General features: G+C 38.7%; 1 protein-coding gene across 4 annotated transcripts in view; it reads left to right on the forward strand.

Annotated features, from left to right (window-relative positions):
- LOC124596618 (uncharacterized protein CG7065-like) overlaps nt 1–16,468 on the forward strand; it is a 75,542-nt gene that overhangs the window by 13,307 nt on the left and 45,767 nt on the right. For all 4 annotated transcript variants that reach the window (XM_047135842.1, XM_047135844.1, XM_047135841.1 and 1 more), the window contains one exon: nt 15,945–16,194. In XM_047135842.1, the coding sequence (XP_046991798.1) occupies nt 15,945–16,194 (250 nt within the window). The remainder of the gene's footprint in view (nt 1–15,944; nt 16,195–16,468) is intronic.

Raw genomic sequence — 16,468 nt, forward strand, 5'->3', positions numbered from 1 at the left:
CAATTTGCTGGCAAGAATAGAAAAGAAAACTGAAGATTTGTTAGGCATGAGCAGTTTGGCCTTAGGGAAGGTAAAGGCATCAGAGGAACAGTTAACACTTAATAATGGAAACAAGACTTAAGATAATTTCAGATAGGATTGACCAGGAATTGAACCAAAGACTTATATATTTTTAATATGACACTTTACCACTGAGCCCTAGAAAAAATGTTTGGCAATGTAAAATGGTGCTAGATGTATGGGAAGTACATAGTATGTATAAGAACGTAGAAAGAACTGTAAGTGTGGAAGACTAAGAAGATAGAGCTGTGATTGAAAACAATTGAGTCTGTACATTGAAGAGGCTGTGATGGAAATAAAAGAAAGGCTCATGACTTAGATTAAAATTCATGGTGAAACAATATTGGTTATTAGATTTGTTGATGTCTTTGCTATCCTCAGTGAAAGTCAGGGAAGAATGCAGGGCTTGTTGAGTGGATTGAACAGTGTACTGAGCAATGAATATGAATTGAGAGTAAATGAAAGAAAGATGAAGGTAATGAGGAGTAGCAGAAATGAGATTAGTAATAAAATTAACATCAGAATCGGGAACTACAAAATATACCAAGTGAATGAATACTGTAATCTTGGAGCAAAATGAGAAATGATAATCAAAGCAAGGACGACATAAAAAGACTAGCATAAGCAAAGAGAACATTCCTGATCAAGACTAGTTGTATGATATTGCCTTAATTTAAGGAAGAAATTTCTGAGAATGTACATTTCAAACACACCATTGAATGGAAGGGAATTGTCGACTATGAGAAAACCGTGGCCTTAATTTGAGGAAGAAATTTCTGAGAATGTACATTTTGAACACAACATTGTATGGAAGGGAATTACCAACTGTGAGAAAACTGTGAAAGAAGAGAATCAAAGCATTTGAGATCTGGTGTAATAGAAGGATGTCTGCAGAATTTCCAAGAAGAAGAACACGTGGAACACATTAACAAGAAGAAGAAGAAGAGAGAGAGAGAGTGATAGGACATATATTAATGCATCAGGAAATAATTTCCATGTTGTTATATGGAGCTGTGGAGAGTAAATGGAAGACAGAGATTGTAATATAGCCAACAAGTAACTCAGGATGTAGTATATCCACGCAGCTCAGAGATGAAGAAGTTGACACAGGAGAAGAAGTTGTGATGGACTGCGTCAAACTTGTCAGAGAAATTATGACTGACGGAAAAAAATGTTTTGGTAAGGCAACTCATTACCGTTGTTTGTTCTTGTCAAAGCTAGCTAGTTGTATGATTTTAATGATTGATTTTGTTGATACTGGGGTCTAGTCTGACAATAGAATGATGGCTGGTAATAATTTCAGAGAGACATTTATATGTTCATATAACGGTGTAGAATTCCAGGGCTGGAGTCCATTTCAATATATTTCATGTTATGATGTGATAAAACTACCGACGTATTGGCTTTGGCTACCATTGTGGGATACCTTCATCAGGGTAGGCTATCTGCAGTGGTAGTCAAAATCATGTTATCAGATTATGACAGGGTCGCACGTCCAGAAGAGTTTTATTGAAATTTGTACCTGTGGATTTGTTGATTTTGCAGAACACTTGATTTATGTGGGTTGCCACTGCATTTCTTGTTTCATTGACGAGCTTAGGTAGTTGAGAAAAGGAAATTGTAGAAATTTCTTCATGGCAGATTTCATAAATGCAACCTGTATTGTCACTAAATATTATCTTCCTGGTTCCTGTAACTTGTCAGTGGATTCTGTTGTCATTAGGCTGCTAACTGTGTAGTTAGTGAAAATTTGTATTCAGTTGATACTAAGAAGGTTCGGGTGGAATGCAAATATTAAGAGCAAAGGTAGCCAGTCAGTGTGTAGTTGACGCATTGAGAGCTGGATAGGCAAAAGAGCTGATTGAAAATACTGCTGAACTTTAGTGCAATGCCTTTCCTCTGAGCTAACTAGTATGAAACATGCAGAAGGTTGCATATCAGTCATATCCCGTCAGCACGAGTATGTTCTATTTTATTGTGTGTGCGTATGCACGCGTGCGCGCACACACACACACACACACACACACACACACACACACACACACACACACCTATAAAGCATTCATGTTATGTATCAGCTATGCTTTAATTGTTGCTCAACCATTTATGTGAGTATAACCAAGATCTTTGAAATGTGGTTGTTGTAATGTTGCATTATCTATAATATGATGGTTTGGGTTGGCAGTTCTTCAGTTTCTACATTGGTGTTCTGGAAGCCACCATGTGCTTTGTTGTGGAAAGTACATGTCGTTTTTGTTGTTGTCGTGGCCACTGCCCCTGAAGACTGGCCTAATGCAGCTTTCCATGCTATCTTTTTTTCTACAAGTGTCTTATCTTGCATAACTACTGCATCATACATTCATTTTAACCTAGTTCCAGTATTCAGGCCTTGGCCCACCATTACAGTTTTCACCGCCTGCAACCCCCCACCCCGCACCCCATCCCTCCATTACTAAATAGATGATTTCTTGATCTGCATCTACATCTGTACTTTGCAAACCCCTGTGAAGTGAATGACAGAGGGTACATTCTATTGTATCAGTTATTAGGATGCATTCCATTCGCGTATGGAATGTGGGAAGAATGATTGTTTCAGTGCCTCTTTGTGTGCCATAATTAATCTAATTCTGTCTTCAAAATCCATATGTGAGGGATACGTAAGGGGTTGTGGTATATTCCTAGAGTCTTCATTTAAAACTGGTTTTTGAAACTTTGTAAGTAGGTTTTCTTCAGATAGTTTACATCTGTCTCCAAGAGTCTGCCAATTCAGTTTCTTCAGAATCTCTGTGACACTCTCCCACGGGTCAGACAAACATATGACCATTTGTGTTGCCCTTTTTTGTATATGTTCAATACCTCTGTTAGTACTATTTGGTACAGGACCCACACATTTGAGCAGTATTCTAGAATAGGTCACATGCTTGATTTTTAAGCAATTTCCTTTGTAAACTGATTGCACTTCCCCAGTATTAACCAATAAACTGAAGTCTACCTCCTGCTTTACCCACTACTGAGCCAGTGTGATCATTCCATTTCATATCTCTCAATATGAGTCCTATCTTTTCAACATCCACGTTACAAAGACTCCTTTCTCACCTCTGCCCCCCCCACCCCCTTTTTTGAACTGTTCATAAAATTCACCAGTTTTGTCCATATAACATAGTGGTCTGGTCTATTACTCACTTTTACAACATATTTGGCTTCTACATCCCTATACTTCAATCTTTGAATGTACTGTAATCAACTGAAAAAAGCTCCTGTCGGAGCACAGAAATGGCAAATATGCCCCTTTTTAAAAGACTCCTACAAAAAAAAAAAAAAAAAAAAAAAAAAAATGGGGAACCAGCTGCCTCAATTCTCATTCTGCCTTCCTCACCAAAAATTTTGCCATGGGAATATATTCACACTCTTTTAACACAGAATATTCTAAATCCTTTTAAGCAGTCGCTTTACAGTAAAACCTTGCTACTCAGCATCTCCCTCTCACTATGTATGTCTTGTTTTTCTCACATTGTCTCTTTCTCCTGTCATTGTCTCGTACTGTCACTCTCTTCATCCCTTTCTCTTGCTGTTCCTTACCACACCCTCCTTTGCTGCCAGTTTCACTTATTTTTATATATATATATATATATATATATATATATATATATATATATATAATCTTTCTTTCTCTTCAACCACCATTGTCTTCTTTGCACACATGTCTTCTTTCCCCTAGACTGGGTAATTTTATGTGTGGGTATAGAGGATGGGGAAAGTGGGTAAATTTTTTCATGTTAAATTTCATTGGTGTGAGGTGTCTAGACCCCACAAGCCTATCTATGGCCTCCACCCAACTCACATTTTCACTGTCTTCTCTCTCTTTTGCTGCCACTACTTTGTCCCATTCCATCTCTGTTTTTATTTTACAGCCATTACTTCTAACTGATCATCACTATCTCCTCTCTCTTTGGCTTCCACTGCACTTGTCTTCATAACCCCCCCCCCCCCCCCCCCCCCTCCTCTTTCTCGTTCATTGTCACTTCGTCTCTCCCATCAGCATTATCTTTTCTCTCCCAATGACACTATCAACACTCTCTTCCACCGTCAGTTCACTCTGCTACTCTCTTTTAGCACATAAGTGTGAATATGCTTGCATGCCAAAATTTCTGGTGAGGAGAGTGGGAGGAGGATTGAGGCAGAGTCCAAACAGAGCATATTCATCTTTTTTGTCCTCTGTCAGGAGCATTTTTCAGCTGGTTCCCTTCTTTTCCCTGTTGTAGTACGGTGTGCTGCTTATATAAAACGGATTCTATGGATAAGTTTGACAGTTTCTTTATATACTTTGACACGTATAATGGAAAATTCAGGATGGAATGTTACAAAGCTCACTTTCTGACAGTCTTTTTGTTGTGCCTCTGTGCGACTCAGCACCTCCGCTATATGGTGAGTGGCAACTATCCTTTTCATAATAATCACACATACAAGTAACAGATAAATGTGCACAATATAATGTTGACGCTGAATAGTCTCCTGTAAAATGCAAGTTCACTTTACACTACTTTACATGAAAATGAAAACATTTTTAGGTTACCCCTACAATATACAAGAAGATGCGGAGTTTGATTTACAAGTACAAAGAATTTCATGTGACAAAACAGCTATTTGTAAGGCGCTTAGCTGCCGGGTGGCACCATTGAATAATTTCTGGGCAAGACAGCTTGAATTGTCATGAAGTGCCCATTATACAGAGACGAGCCTCGTAAAGTTTTACTGGTGAAAAAATGGTGACCAAAAACAACAGTGTGACAACTTCAGAAAAATTGCAATGACTACGGAAATCTTCCCATGTGTTAACTATGTCAGTTAAATCCAAATTTATGCCTCAGACCGTATATTATTTGTGTAAGTATGGTAACTTTGAACCTCTGGATCTTAGGTTACAGATTATGATATTGAAAAAGTTTCGATGTTCTGTAAGAACATACCTTTAAGAACATTTGGTAAAAATTTCGATTATTTGTCACATATAGAAATTATGGAAGTGGCTATCCCCACAATTGTTACTTTTGGCACCTAAAAACCGTTTTTCAGGCTTTTCTGAGGAACCGTCCATGAAGAAATAATTTTTTTATAAGCTTTCTAAGGCCCATCATAGACCATGCCTAATGCAGAAGAACCAGCCAATTTGCCCAGACTGGAGAAGGTGTGTAATGTTTAAAATTTGGTACTGTACTGAATAGCTACAGTATGCTCATTCTTGTGTTAGGTATATAAATGATTGCTAGGCTAAGGGCAGTATTGTGCATGGACCAGTGTAAGATTTATTTGTTTAGAGCTTCTTGGGTATTACATTGTGTTTGTGTCTTTGGATCGACATATAGTCGTAAAAGTCACATATCTCTGAAAAACTATCTTTGTACAGCTATGAAATCTCACTCTAGTTGTGTGGACTATATGTTTTGTATTGAGTTATATGATGATGCCCTAGGAAGCCAAAAGCTGGTTCGTAATGAACTATTAAATAAATGTTATTGTGGAACATCAGTATGTATATTCAGGCTTTTAATATCGTATTTTATTATCAATTTTTAAACTTATTCTCACACTACCGCCGTTTCCATTTTGTACTCACCGCACCAGAAGCCCAGTTCTTTCTGCCACTGCACTTCATTAATTCCAACTCGCTTAACTAATACATTCCCTTCTTAAATTCTTGAGCCTACTTACTTGATTGAGGGATCCCAACATTCTGCACTCTGACCCCTATTATGATGGTCTTGTTGTTCCTGATGATGACATACTGCTAAGTAGTCTCTGACTGGAGATCCAACTGGGAGGCTAATTTATCTTTGGAATACCTTACCCAATCATCATTTAACAATAAAGTAGAGCTGCATGCTCTTTGGAAAAAAACTGTTGTAGTTTCTCCTTGCTTTCAGCCATTTGCAGTACCATTATAGCAAATGTTACAGGACCAGATCAGTGCATCATCCAGCCTGTTGCCTCTGCAATTACTGCAATGGCCGTTGCTCCTCTTCATGGAACTACATCTTAAGCTGGGTTCTCCACTGATACCCCTTCATTGCAGTTGCACGTACAGCAAGCCATTGAATCACACAAGCTACCCCACCCCACTTCATGAAGTCCGTGGTTCACGGCCCATTTAACATTATGAAATATTATTGTATTGCAATGCTAATATTAATTATAAAATGAAATATAAACATTAATTTTAAGGATTTCTGTGAAGATAATCTTTAATGGAGCAGTAGCAGTCACCCAACAGAAAGTTTTTTAATTCAATATTGAATTTCAACAATTTTGATATGCTCTTGCAGATTATTGAATAGACATTTACCAGTGTATCTGACCCCTTTCTGGCCCAACATTAATCCGTTGATGTCCTTATAGACAATGCTTTTGGTTCCATTGTTATTTCCATCATTTGCAGTATTTTTTGAAGAAAGTGATATATTGACGTGTTCCTTTATTCAAAAAATATCGTCACCATTAGTTGAGTTTGCGCAAAAATAATTGTGTAACTCATTAGTGAAAGGAAATACACAAAATGACCTCATTTGTAAATCACCTATGACAGTAACCTCACTTAATGCAAATGTAACCTAGGTAAGGCACTTCGTTAATTCTTATGTGTGTATTTACCAGTTGAGATTGAGATATCTGTAGTCCCAAAAATTTAATACTTTCTGCAGCTTGTGCTTTATTGTTCAAATAGATTATTTTATACCTTGTGGAGTTCTCAAAGTACTGAGTTGTATGGCTGGAGTGTTGTCAAAAAATAATGAGGATCCATTTGACTTTCACAATCTGTTGTTATTTTCAAATATTGTATTAGCTGTGTTTTCAGTAAGATGACCAGCACTAAATTTTATTCTAATGAGTGCACTGAATGCAAAAAGAGGAGGATTTGCATTTTCTGGCAGAGCAAGTGGAAGATAATTTATATATGCCTGAGAAACAGAGGAGTGAGAATAGAACCCTACGGTACACCATGTTGATGTATGTACATATTCTTAACTATATGCTTCCAGAGACATTGTCATGTCTCGAGTGTCTATGACAAATGAAAATTTATACCAAGTCTGGGATTTGCAGTTGGGTCTTGTGCTCACCAGGCAGATGTACTAAGCACCACGCCACTCCGGCACAGTGGCTTTGCACAACTGTGTGGACTACTCTAGCACACTTGGTATTCCCCCTAAACTTGAAGGCTCTCCAGTTGTATTGGAGTAGCACCTCAGCATGAAATGAAGTGAGGAGTCATGCCTGATAGCCAGCCATAGGTGCTTTAATCAAATGAAACTATATAGTTCCAGAGACCTTTTCAAGTTTCAGATGTCTATGATGTACTGAAGCGATGAATGAAAATTCTTGTTTGAAACATGAAAATGTCTCTGGAACAATATACACTGATCAGCCAAAACATTATGACCACCAACCTATTCTCAATATAAACCTGTCTAAGTGATAGCAGCGTCACCTGGCGAGGAATGACTGGTAGTTAGACACATGCACGGTGCATGTGGTATCAGTGCACATGCTGTCTGTGTGTACAATGGGAAAGGCGCATGATCTATCTGAGTTTGACTGAGGAGAGTCTTCAACACCGGGCTAAACCAAGGTGAAGCCATTTCCAGATGTCGTGTGGTTTGGCAGCCACCTCCTCGTTAACAGATGTTGGATGTTGTAGGCTGGGCAGACTGGTAAAACAGGACAGGTAGTGAACTGTGGGGTAACTAAATGGGCCCTCGCAGCTGGCGACTCGAGCATATGACAATGTTAACACAATGACATCGGCAACTGCGGCTGAAATGGGCATGTGACTATCATCACTGGACTTTGGTGCAGTGGGGCAGAGCATTGCTTTGCCTGATGAATCTTGATACCTTCTTAGGCCTGTCGCTGGGAGGGTTCAAATCTTGTCATCTTCCAGAGGAACAGCTCCTTGACATCTGTACTAAGGGACAGAGACAAGTTGGCGGTAGCTCTATTATCCTCTGGGAAACAGTCACATTGGTATCCATGGGTCCAGTGGAGCTCATGCAAGACGCCGTGATGGCCAAGGAGTATCGTACACTGGCCACAGACCATTTAAACCCATTCATGACGATCATATTTCTCAATGGCAGTGGCAATTGTCAACAAGATAATGCGCCATATCACAAGGCCAGGAGTATGATGGACTGGTTCGAGCAACACAGTGGTGAGCTCCAGTTGATGTGCTGGTCTGTCAGAGCTCATCACCCTCCTCCCTGGAATTGACAGGAATTAGGTGACTTGTGTGTGTGTAGATGTGAAGCCATCTCCCTCCAGCGACATACCAAAGCCTCATTGCTTACATGCCATGATGCGCTGCCGCTCTTATCCGTGCGAAAGGTGGACATACCAGCTATTAGGAAGGTGGTCATAATGTTCTGGTTGATCAGTGTAGTTTCATTTGATTAAAGCTGGGTTTCAGGCAGGCACCTCTGTTTCATTCAACACTGAGGTGCTATTCCAATGCAGCTGGAAAGCCTCTGCATTGCTGTTCGAGTTTAGGGAGAATATTGAGTGGGCTAAAGTGCAAATGGCAATTTGGATTGAGGAGAGAGATATGCTATGGTAGTCTCTGCATTTGTGCAAAACCACTATGCCAGCAAATCTACTTGGTGAGCAGGAGACCTGGGTTCAAATCCCAGCCAAGTTACAAATTTTCATTTGTCACTGCGCTTCCTTTTTGATGTCATATGGATACTGCTAGAGCAGTGCAAGACAATCTCAGAAGGCCAGTTCAGCCACTGTGTCCTATCAGACTGTAATAACAGGTCACGAGAAGGGACATAACAACCCAGACATCCTGTTTTGAGTACCCCACTTGACACGACAACATCTTGCAACTAGCCTTCGGTTCTGCCGTTCCTGTGTCAACTAACAACTTCGTCACTGACAGAACTTGTTATTCACAGATGGGTACATATATCTGCTCACGCAAGGTGATGGTTGTATTCGAGTGTGGAGACCCGTGGTGAGTGGTACCTGTGAAATGTTGTCCAGGAAATTGACAGATTTCAAAGGTTCAATGATGTTGTGGGGAGGCTTCCCTATTGGCAGCCATATGGATCTTGTTGTTGTCCATGGTTGCCTTACTGCCAGGCAGTACACTGAACAGATCATATTGGACCATATAGTGGCTGCTGCGTATGGAGGTGGCCCTGAATGCCACCAAGTGAGGTGGCACAGTGGTTAGCACCCTGGACTCACGTTCGGGAGGACAACGTTTCAAACACGTGTCCAGCCACCGTGATTTAGGTTTTCCATGTTTTCCCTAAGTTGCTTCAGGCAAATGCCAGGATGGCCGACTTCCTTCCCCGTCCTTTCCTAATTCGATGGGATTGATGACCTTGCTATTTTGTCCCCTCCCCCAAATCAACCAACCAACCAACCAACCAACCTTCTAAACTTATGGCCTATATGGCGGGCATCAGAAAGGGATTTCTTGCATTGAAGTAATGGAATGGCCAGTAGTGAATCATGAACTAATTCCAATGATGCATATGTGGGACATGCTTGGCAGACGTGTTTGTGGTTGTCCATTTCCACCACAGACTCTCGAAGAACTCTCCGTAGATTTCTGCAGAGCGTGCTATGTCCAGATGAGGAATGAATAATTGTTTCCACTTTGTTTTTGACACCTGTTGGACATTTCTGTCCTTTTATGTAAATGATTGAGGATGTTATGGTGTTTAGATATGTATTTAATTTGTGAAAGATAAAGATATAATTTGGTAACATATCTAGTCCTCAATTATTGCTCAGCGGAGTATGGCAGATGCCCAAAATCATGTTTCCCTAATTCCTTTTAGCAGTGTATTAACTACTGTTCACAGTGATATTACTGATTTCATCCACAGTTACACATTCTGAGCTCTTCCTTATCACATATAGTAGGAGGCCCTTGTCGCTATTTTATTGGCTCTTATTTGCACTATTTTATTCGTAACCACAGACTGCTCTTTGTCCACTTTGTTTGCCAACATACTCTTTCTCCTCACTTGTTTCCAAGGCACAGTGATTATTTAACAGTGTCCACAGTACTTTTACCAAGTTACGCCACAGGTTCCTGACTGAGAGCATTATTGACGGGACTACAAATTGAAACCAATTTCTCAGCTGTGTGGCAATTCCCACACTTCTTTTCATTCTGACAGGTCTGTTTGCCTAAACAGTCAATATTTTGACAAATAAAGAAATAGTCATATGGCACAATTTGCTAAGAGTCCCACAAGGTGGATGTTCAACCTCCTGATGCAAGTTTGTTAATTGGATACCACTTCAGTGACTTACTTGCACCTATCCTACCCCAATAATCCTACTGGGGAAAACAGACCTATAGTGTTAACATGGAATCTGAACCACATGTTGTTCATGGCATATCTTCAAATCATGGAGAGGTGAAGGCTAGGATAAAGGCAAACTGAAAATTTTAATGTCTGACTGGGACTCCCATTTCCTGGCATGCACTGCACCATTAGACCAGCAAGCTCAACTTTTGCCGAATGAAAATTATTGATATGGATATCATCTTCATCCAATCTCTTTGTAGCAGTCTCTCTTCTTTCAAAGGCATAAGCAGAAATAAAATTAGATGTTGCCATAATTAATTTTGTACATTGGTAGATTTTTGTGGCTGGAGCCGATATAAAATTCTTCTGTGTTGTAAACAGTGTCATGTTGTAAAATTTTATGTGAGACCATGTACAACCCAGAAGAATTTTATTGAAAATATTTTGCAACCAGTAAGCTATGACCACTAAACCAAACTCTGTCCGAAAAGGCCTTGGAAGGCACAATGGTACTGACTGACCACCGTGTCATATTCAGCCTGATGTCACTTACTGAATGAGGATGTGAAGGAGCATGTGGTCAGTACATCACTCTTCCGGCCATTGTCAGTTTTTGTGACTGGAACCACTGCTTCTCAGTCAAGTAGATCCTCGATTTGCCTCACAAGCGCAGAGTGCACCCCACATGCCAACAGAGTTCAGCAGAGCGGATGGTTACCCATCCAAGTGCTGGCCAAGCCCAACAGTGCTTAACTTCGATGGACTGACAAGGACCAATGTTACCACTGCGGCAAGGCCGTTGGCAAGCTATGACCACTGCAGTGTAAAATTATAGTTATATTGCTAAAATAGTGCTATTTGGCACGTGGTGCTTTTGCAGTGTGTATTTTTCTAATTAACAATTATTCCTGTAAAGACATGTTTGAACACTTCTATATCTGATTTAATATTATTCAATTACAGATTCTTTTGAGTTAATTTAATTAACTGTAGCTGAACTTCTCTCTTCGTAAAATTTTACTGTCCTTGTGATATTGCAGTTCCCTCTGCTAGCACTTTCACAGATTTGGTGTGACACACGCATGAATCAGCTTTTGACACATTCTGTGGCCCCTTCACCAGTTTAAACATTGAACAAGTGTGGTCAGCTTTGTAGCAGAGAATCCATTACATATATCTGCACTTACAGTAGCTTGTCCCATTTATTTCATAAGCATTTGAACAAATCAAATGAAAATAACAGTTTTGTAAGATATTGCAGAACAATTGTTCAGTAATTTGGACCCTTGAATGAGAGAGATGTCAGCATGTTAGTATCAACTGATTTGATTGATTGTGAATACAACATGGCTGATAAGATTGAAATGTAAAGTGAATACCGTGTGCTTTGAAATATGGCTGTGAATGTCGCAGTTAGGTTATTTCAGCATATTTGCACCATGTTGTGAACAGCAGTCATGTGCTAAGATAATGGCAGTCTCTCTCACAACTTAGCTGTATCTCTTACACCAGCACTAAACAAACAATTATTTGGCATTAGTGTCTGTCACAGATTAATTATGTATTAAATGCGAGGGCTGCAGTTACTTGTGCGCTAGAGCGGTCATTCCCATACTATTTAGTGGATCTGAACTAGTAATCTCTCTCCCTGACAAACTGTTGCCAGAGACAGTGAAATTAGACATGAACTGCTGTTCAGTATCAATGTTGCTTCATGTCATATTTCATGCAAAATATCAGTAACTTCTTAGCTCTCTGAGCAAAAAATTTTTTGGAAGTAGAAAAGGGAACAAAAAATAAGCTAACAGCTAAGTTGTATTGTTTGTTTTATGGGCATAGCAGAAAAAAATGTGAAGGAAGGCACCAGTTAGCATAAAAGTATTGCAGTAACAGTATCAGTTTTTGGAATAAGTGATGATATTTCCATTTCGATGGAAAGTACTTGGACAGTGAGTAATGGAAGTACCCATCGCACTGAAAGACAGACTTCAGAAATGATATGATATTTGCAGGAAATTATTAATATTGTAAGAATACTTAGAGAAGAAAGAGCAGATGATTTTACTCATTTAATGCAATTTACAGTGAGCCTTGCAAAATAGTCGAACAGTGTTACTACAGCACCACAATGTAAATCTAATTTGCTGCAAAATAAGTATGGCAGTGGAAAGACCATAATGGAATATTGATGATGGAAGGAGTGAAGGTAACAACTCACTGTATAGTTGAAGTGATGTAGAATACCAAAAACATTACAAATTTTTCAGGCAAGTTCTTCTTCAGACTTCACACACACACACACACACACACACACACACACACATACACACACACAACCTGCAGGGCTATAATGCCCCAGCTGTTCACATTGTACCAAGACTGCAGCTTGATCTGCTCTTAGTTCCGATGGGGGACTCATCTGAAAGCTTTGCAGTGTTTCAGTCTTGTTATGATTATATGCTTATCGAACACTCAGCATTTTAACTGTGTGGTGAGTTTTTACCTTCACTCTTTCCATTATTCGTTAAATTATAAAAGACACAGTTACTGCAGACACTTGAGTCTACCCTTCTCTGCCTGTGATCCTGCGTTTCCTTTACATGTCATCAGCAAGTGCTGTAGTGTTTTTTGGTGGTATTTAGGGATTCCATTAGTAAAAAGTCTTTCTTTTGTCTCCATCAGTTGTTCTCCACAAGCAGAATTGACTGTCTTTCGTAAAAAGTAAATTACTCTCATTTACTTTCCTTCATCAGTAATTGTTGTTTGGCACTAGTGTCAAAGACAACAGTCCTTCTCATCTGCTGTTTTTTTATTTAATTTGGATAATTTTATTACTTCTTTTCACAAAGTACAGCACCTTGTTGCAAAATCCTTTGTTGTTAAAGAGTCACAGGTTTAAGAATTTTTGTAGATGTGGTTTTGCCATGTTGACCACACAAGTAATGGTAACGATTCTACTGTTCAGCAAATACTCACTGGAAAACAGCTAAATGATGTGCTCCAGTTTCAGTGCCACTTCTGGAAGATAATAGTAACTACTCTTTATGCTGAATTAATCCTACTATCAGTGCATTAAGCACATCAAAATTGAATAGTGTCTGTAAGATTTTTAATCAGACAGGTGGAAAATAGGTAAGAGTGGTACAGTTTTTTGACATAATTACAATAAAAAGATTGCATATATATATTCCTGCCAGAGGAATGTCAATTTATATTTCTAACAAATGCAATCTTTTTATTGTAATTATGTCAAAAAACTGTACCACTCTTACCTATTTTCCACCTGTCTGATTAAAAATCTTACAGACACTATTCAATTTTGATGTGCTTAATGCACTGATAGTAGGATTACACACACCCATCCGCACATACACAGACACAAGCAGACATTTTGTGTGTGTGTGTGTGTGTATATATATATATATATATATATATATATATATATATATATATATATATCTGTGTGTGTGTGTGCAGAAATGAAATCTTACGTTGGATTGGGATGCATGCAGAAATTAACACACTTCTTGAAATTTGCAAACAACTCATATGTCAAGGTCCTCCCTGCAAACACCAGAGATTCAGGTTTACGTGCAGGTTGAAGACATTAACATGATTACTGTCTGATATATTCCATGCAGAAACCAATCTTCCTCTTCACACAGGATAATGTGATGAGGGCTATAATCAAAGTGAATGACTTGTGCCCAGGAAAGTGGATGGTAGGTGGACCATGGAAATTTTTTATTGCTTTGCAAAAGTTAAGAAAAACACAAAATATGACTTAATCAAAGGTGGATAGATGGTATTAGACATTAGTCAAAAGTAAAATGGCTGCATATAGCCAAAGTCTGTTGTGCATATAGAAGTCTGGAGGAAACATTTATCCAACAGCAGAATGATGACGAATAGGTACTGCTGCTACTGTTTCTGCCAGTGGTTCTGCTGGCAGAGGTATGCATGACAGACAGTTGTACTGTGTTGTTGTTGTTGACGATGATGATGATGATGAGCGGTGCAGCTACATAGTTGAGTTTTATCTAAGAAGAATTGAGACTGTGGAAATGCAGTACCAGAAGTAGCCAGATGTGATATCTAATCAATAATGTCAAGAAGACATGACTTCAGTTAATATACATTAATCCCATTGCAGTGGTTTTTGTTTATTTCTAATGAAAATCACAAATTGGGACTATGTAGCTGCCTAGTAGTTACAACACAACCACATTATAAAATCGTACTTCTATTAATGTGTAGAAAGGTTTGATAAGTTACATAATTTTACAAGAAAGTCTTCTACCTCTTCTTCTTTTCCTGCTTAAATTAATTGCTTTGTATTCCATGTAGGTGAATGTTTCCTTGTACATATGCATATTATGATTTATATTCTTCATATCATTAAGAAACTTAAGCCGTGACTGTTTGTGTTACTACTACTAATTTGTCACTATCATTCACATTGTGGATTTTTCCGGTGTTAATTGGCATCTCTGGTTGGTAATCGATTCCTATGTTATATTTAACTTGGTGCTCCTGCTCGTATATCTTAATACTCTATATGCTACCTTGTGATGCAGACACAGATGAAATATGGGCAGTGGGTTAATGACCTTTGGTCTGGAACACTGACCAGCTTGTGTGTGGTCTTTAGGTAGTTTTCTGTGCTTGTTAAAGCACATCCTGTGCTTGTCCACAATCTCTCCCATACACAATACAATTAGCAAACAGTTAAATACAATATGGCTGGGGGGGGGGGTCAAAATACTCGCATCCACATCCCCCTGCCCCCCCCCCCCCCCCAAAAAAAAAGAAAGAAAGAAAAAGAAAGAGTGCACAAGATTCACATTTATAAGGTACACAGTACTACGACTTTTCTGCCCTAGATTAACAGATGACTATAGTAACTGGAATGGCATCCAGTCACAAAATTAAATATAATGAATTCGTCAAATTGTCAAATAGAGGACATCGTATGGTGGAATAAACTGTAGGAAAAAGAAGATCGTACACAACCTGATAAATAACAATCTTACTAACAAAACAGGAACCAAGATAACCTTAAAAAAAAAAAAAAAAAAAAAAAAGAGAGAGAGAGAGAGAGAGAGAGAGAGAGAGAGAGAGAGAGAGAGAGAGAGAGAGTATACCATTATTTATGAAATTAGGTTAAACCCTGACTTCCCCATTAAATGATGAAATATATCTCACATGTATTCCATTCTCATAAGGAAGCAACGTTACAAGGAAGTATAGTTCAGCAGATTTTGTCTTTCAAAGTATATCCTGACTCCTACTGATGGTAGATCTGTATTTTAGGTCGCTCATCAAAAGGTATTTGCTCGATTTGCTGCTGAAAAAGATGAACATTTTTTTATGTTAAGGGTTATTCCTTTAATACAAGTAACGTTTGCAGTTGAAATAGTGTTTGCACGTAATTCAAACCCTTGCCGTTTTTAAACGTTAGTTGATACTGCAGAATGTTGTGTTATAGCCATTGTATTAACAAAGTCAGTTTGCATTCACAGCTTTTTGTGTTAATACTTATGTTGAATTATATTTTAGAATCAAGAACTAGAAGAAAGGCGTCTGCTGAGTCAGAAGGTGAAACTTGACGATGGTACATATGGACATCTGTTTTCGACATCAGAGGGCGATAATGTCATTCGCTGGCATTGCCATATGTGTGACATTTATGTTGTCGGGTTTGGAAACTTGCATCTGCATATTAAGGGAAAGAAACACCAGCAAAAACTTTTATTACCTTCACACCCAAAGGCATTTTTCCCCAGAATAGAACGAGAAGAGTATGATGGTAAGTGATATACTGAAATTGTCATAGAGACTTAAAATTTTGTTTTGGCTGTGGCATGAGAGAGAAATTAATCAGAAGTGAAAGTGATTTGGGTAAATTTCTGTTAAAAATGTCTTACAGTATCTCATTGTTAAAAGAAAATGTGCTTAACACAAATATTTTGTACCTCTTATGGCACTTCAGAAACCTAGCAGGTATTCCCAACACAAATCATGCAGAAGTGAAGTTATACCATAAAAGAAAACCATATATCAAGAGCATAATGGGATCTCTA

Source organism: Schistocerca americana, chromosome 2 (genome assembly GCF_021461395.2).
Source record: "Schistocerca americana isolate TAMUIC-IGC-003095 chromosome 2, iqSchAmer2.1, whole genome shotgun sequence".
Classification (NCBI taxonomy): domain Eukaryota; kingdom Metazoa; phylum Arthropoda; class Insecta; order Orthoptera; family Acrididae; genus Schistocerca; species Schistocerca americana.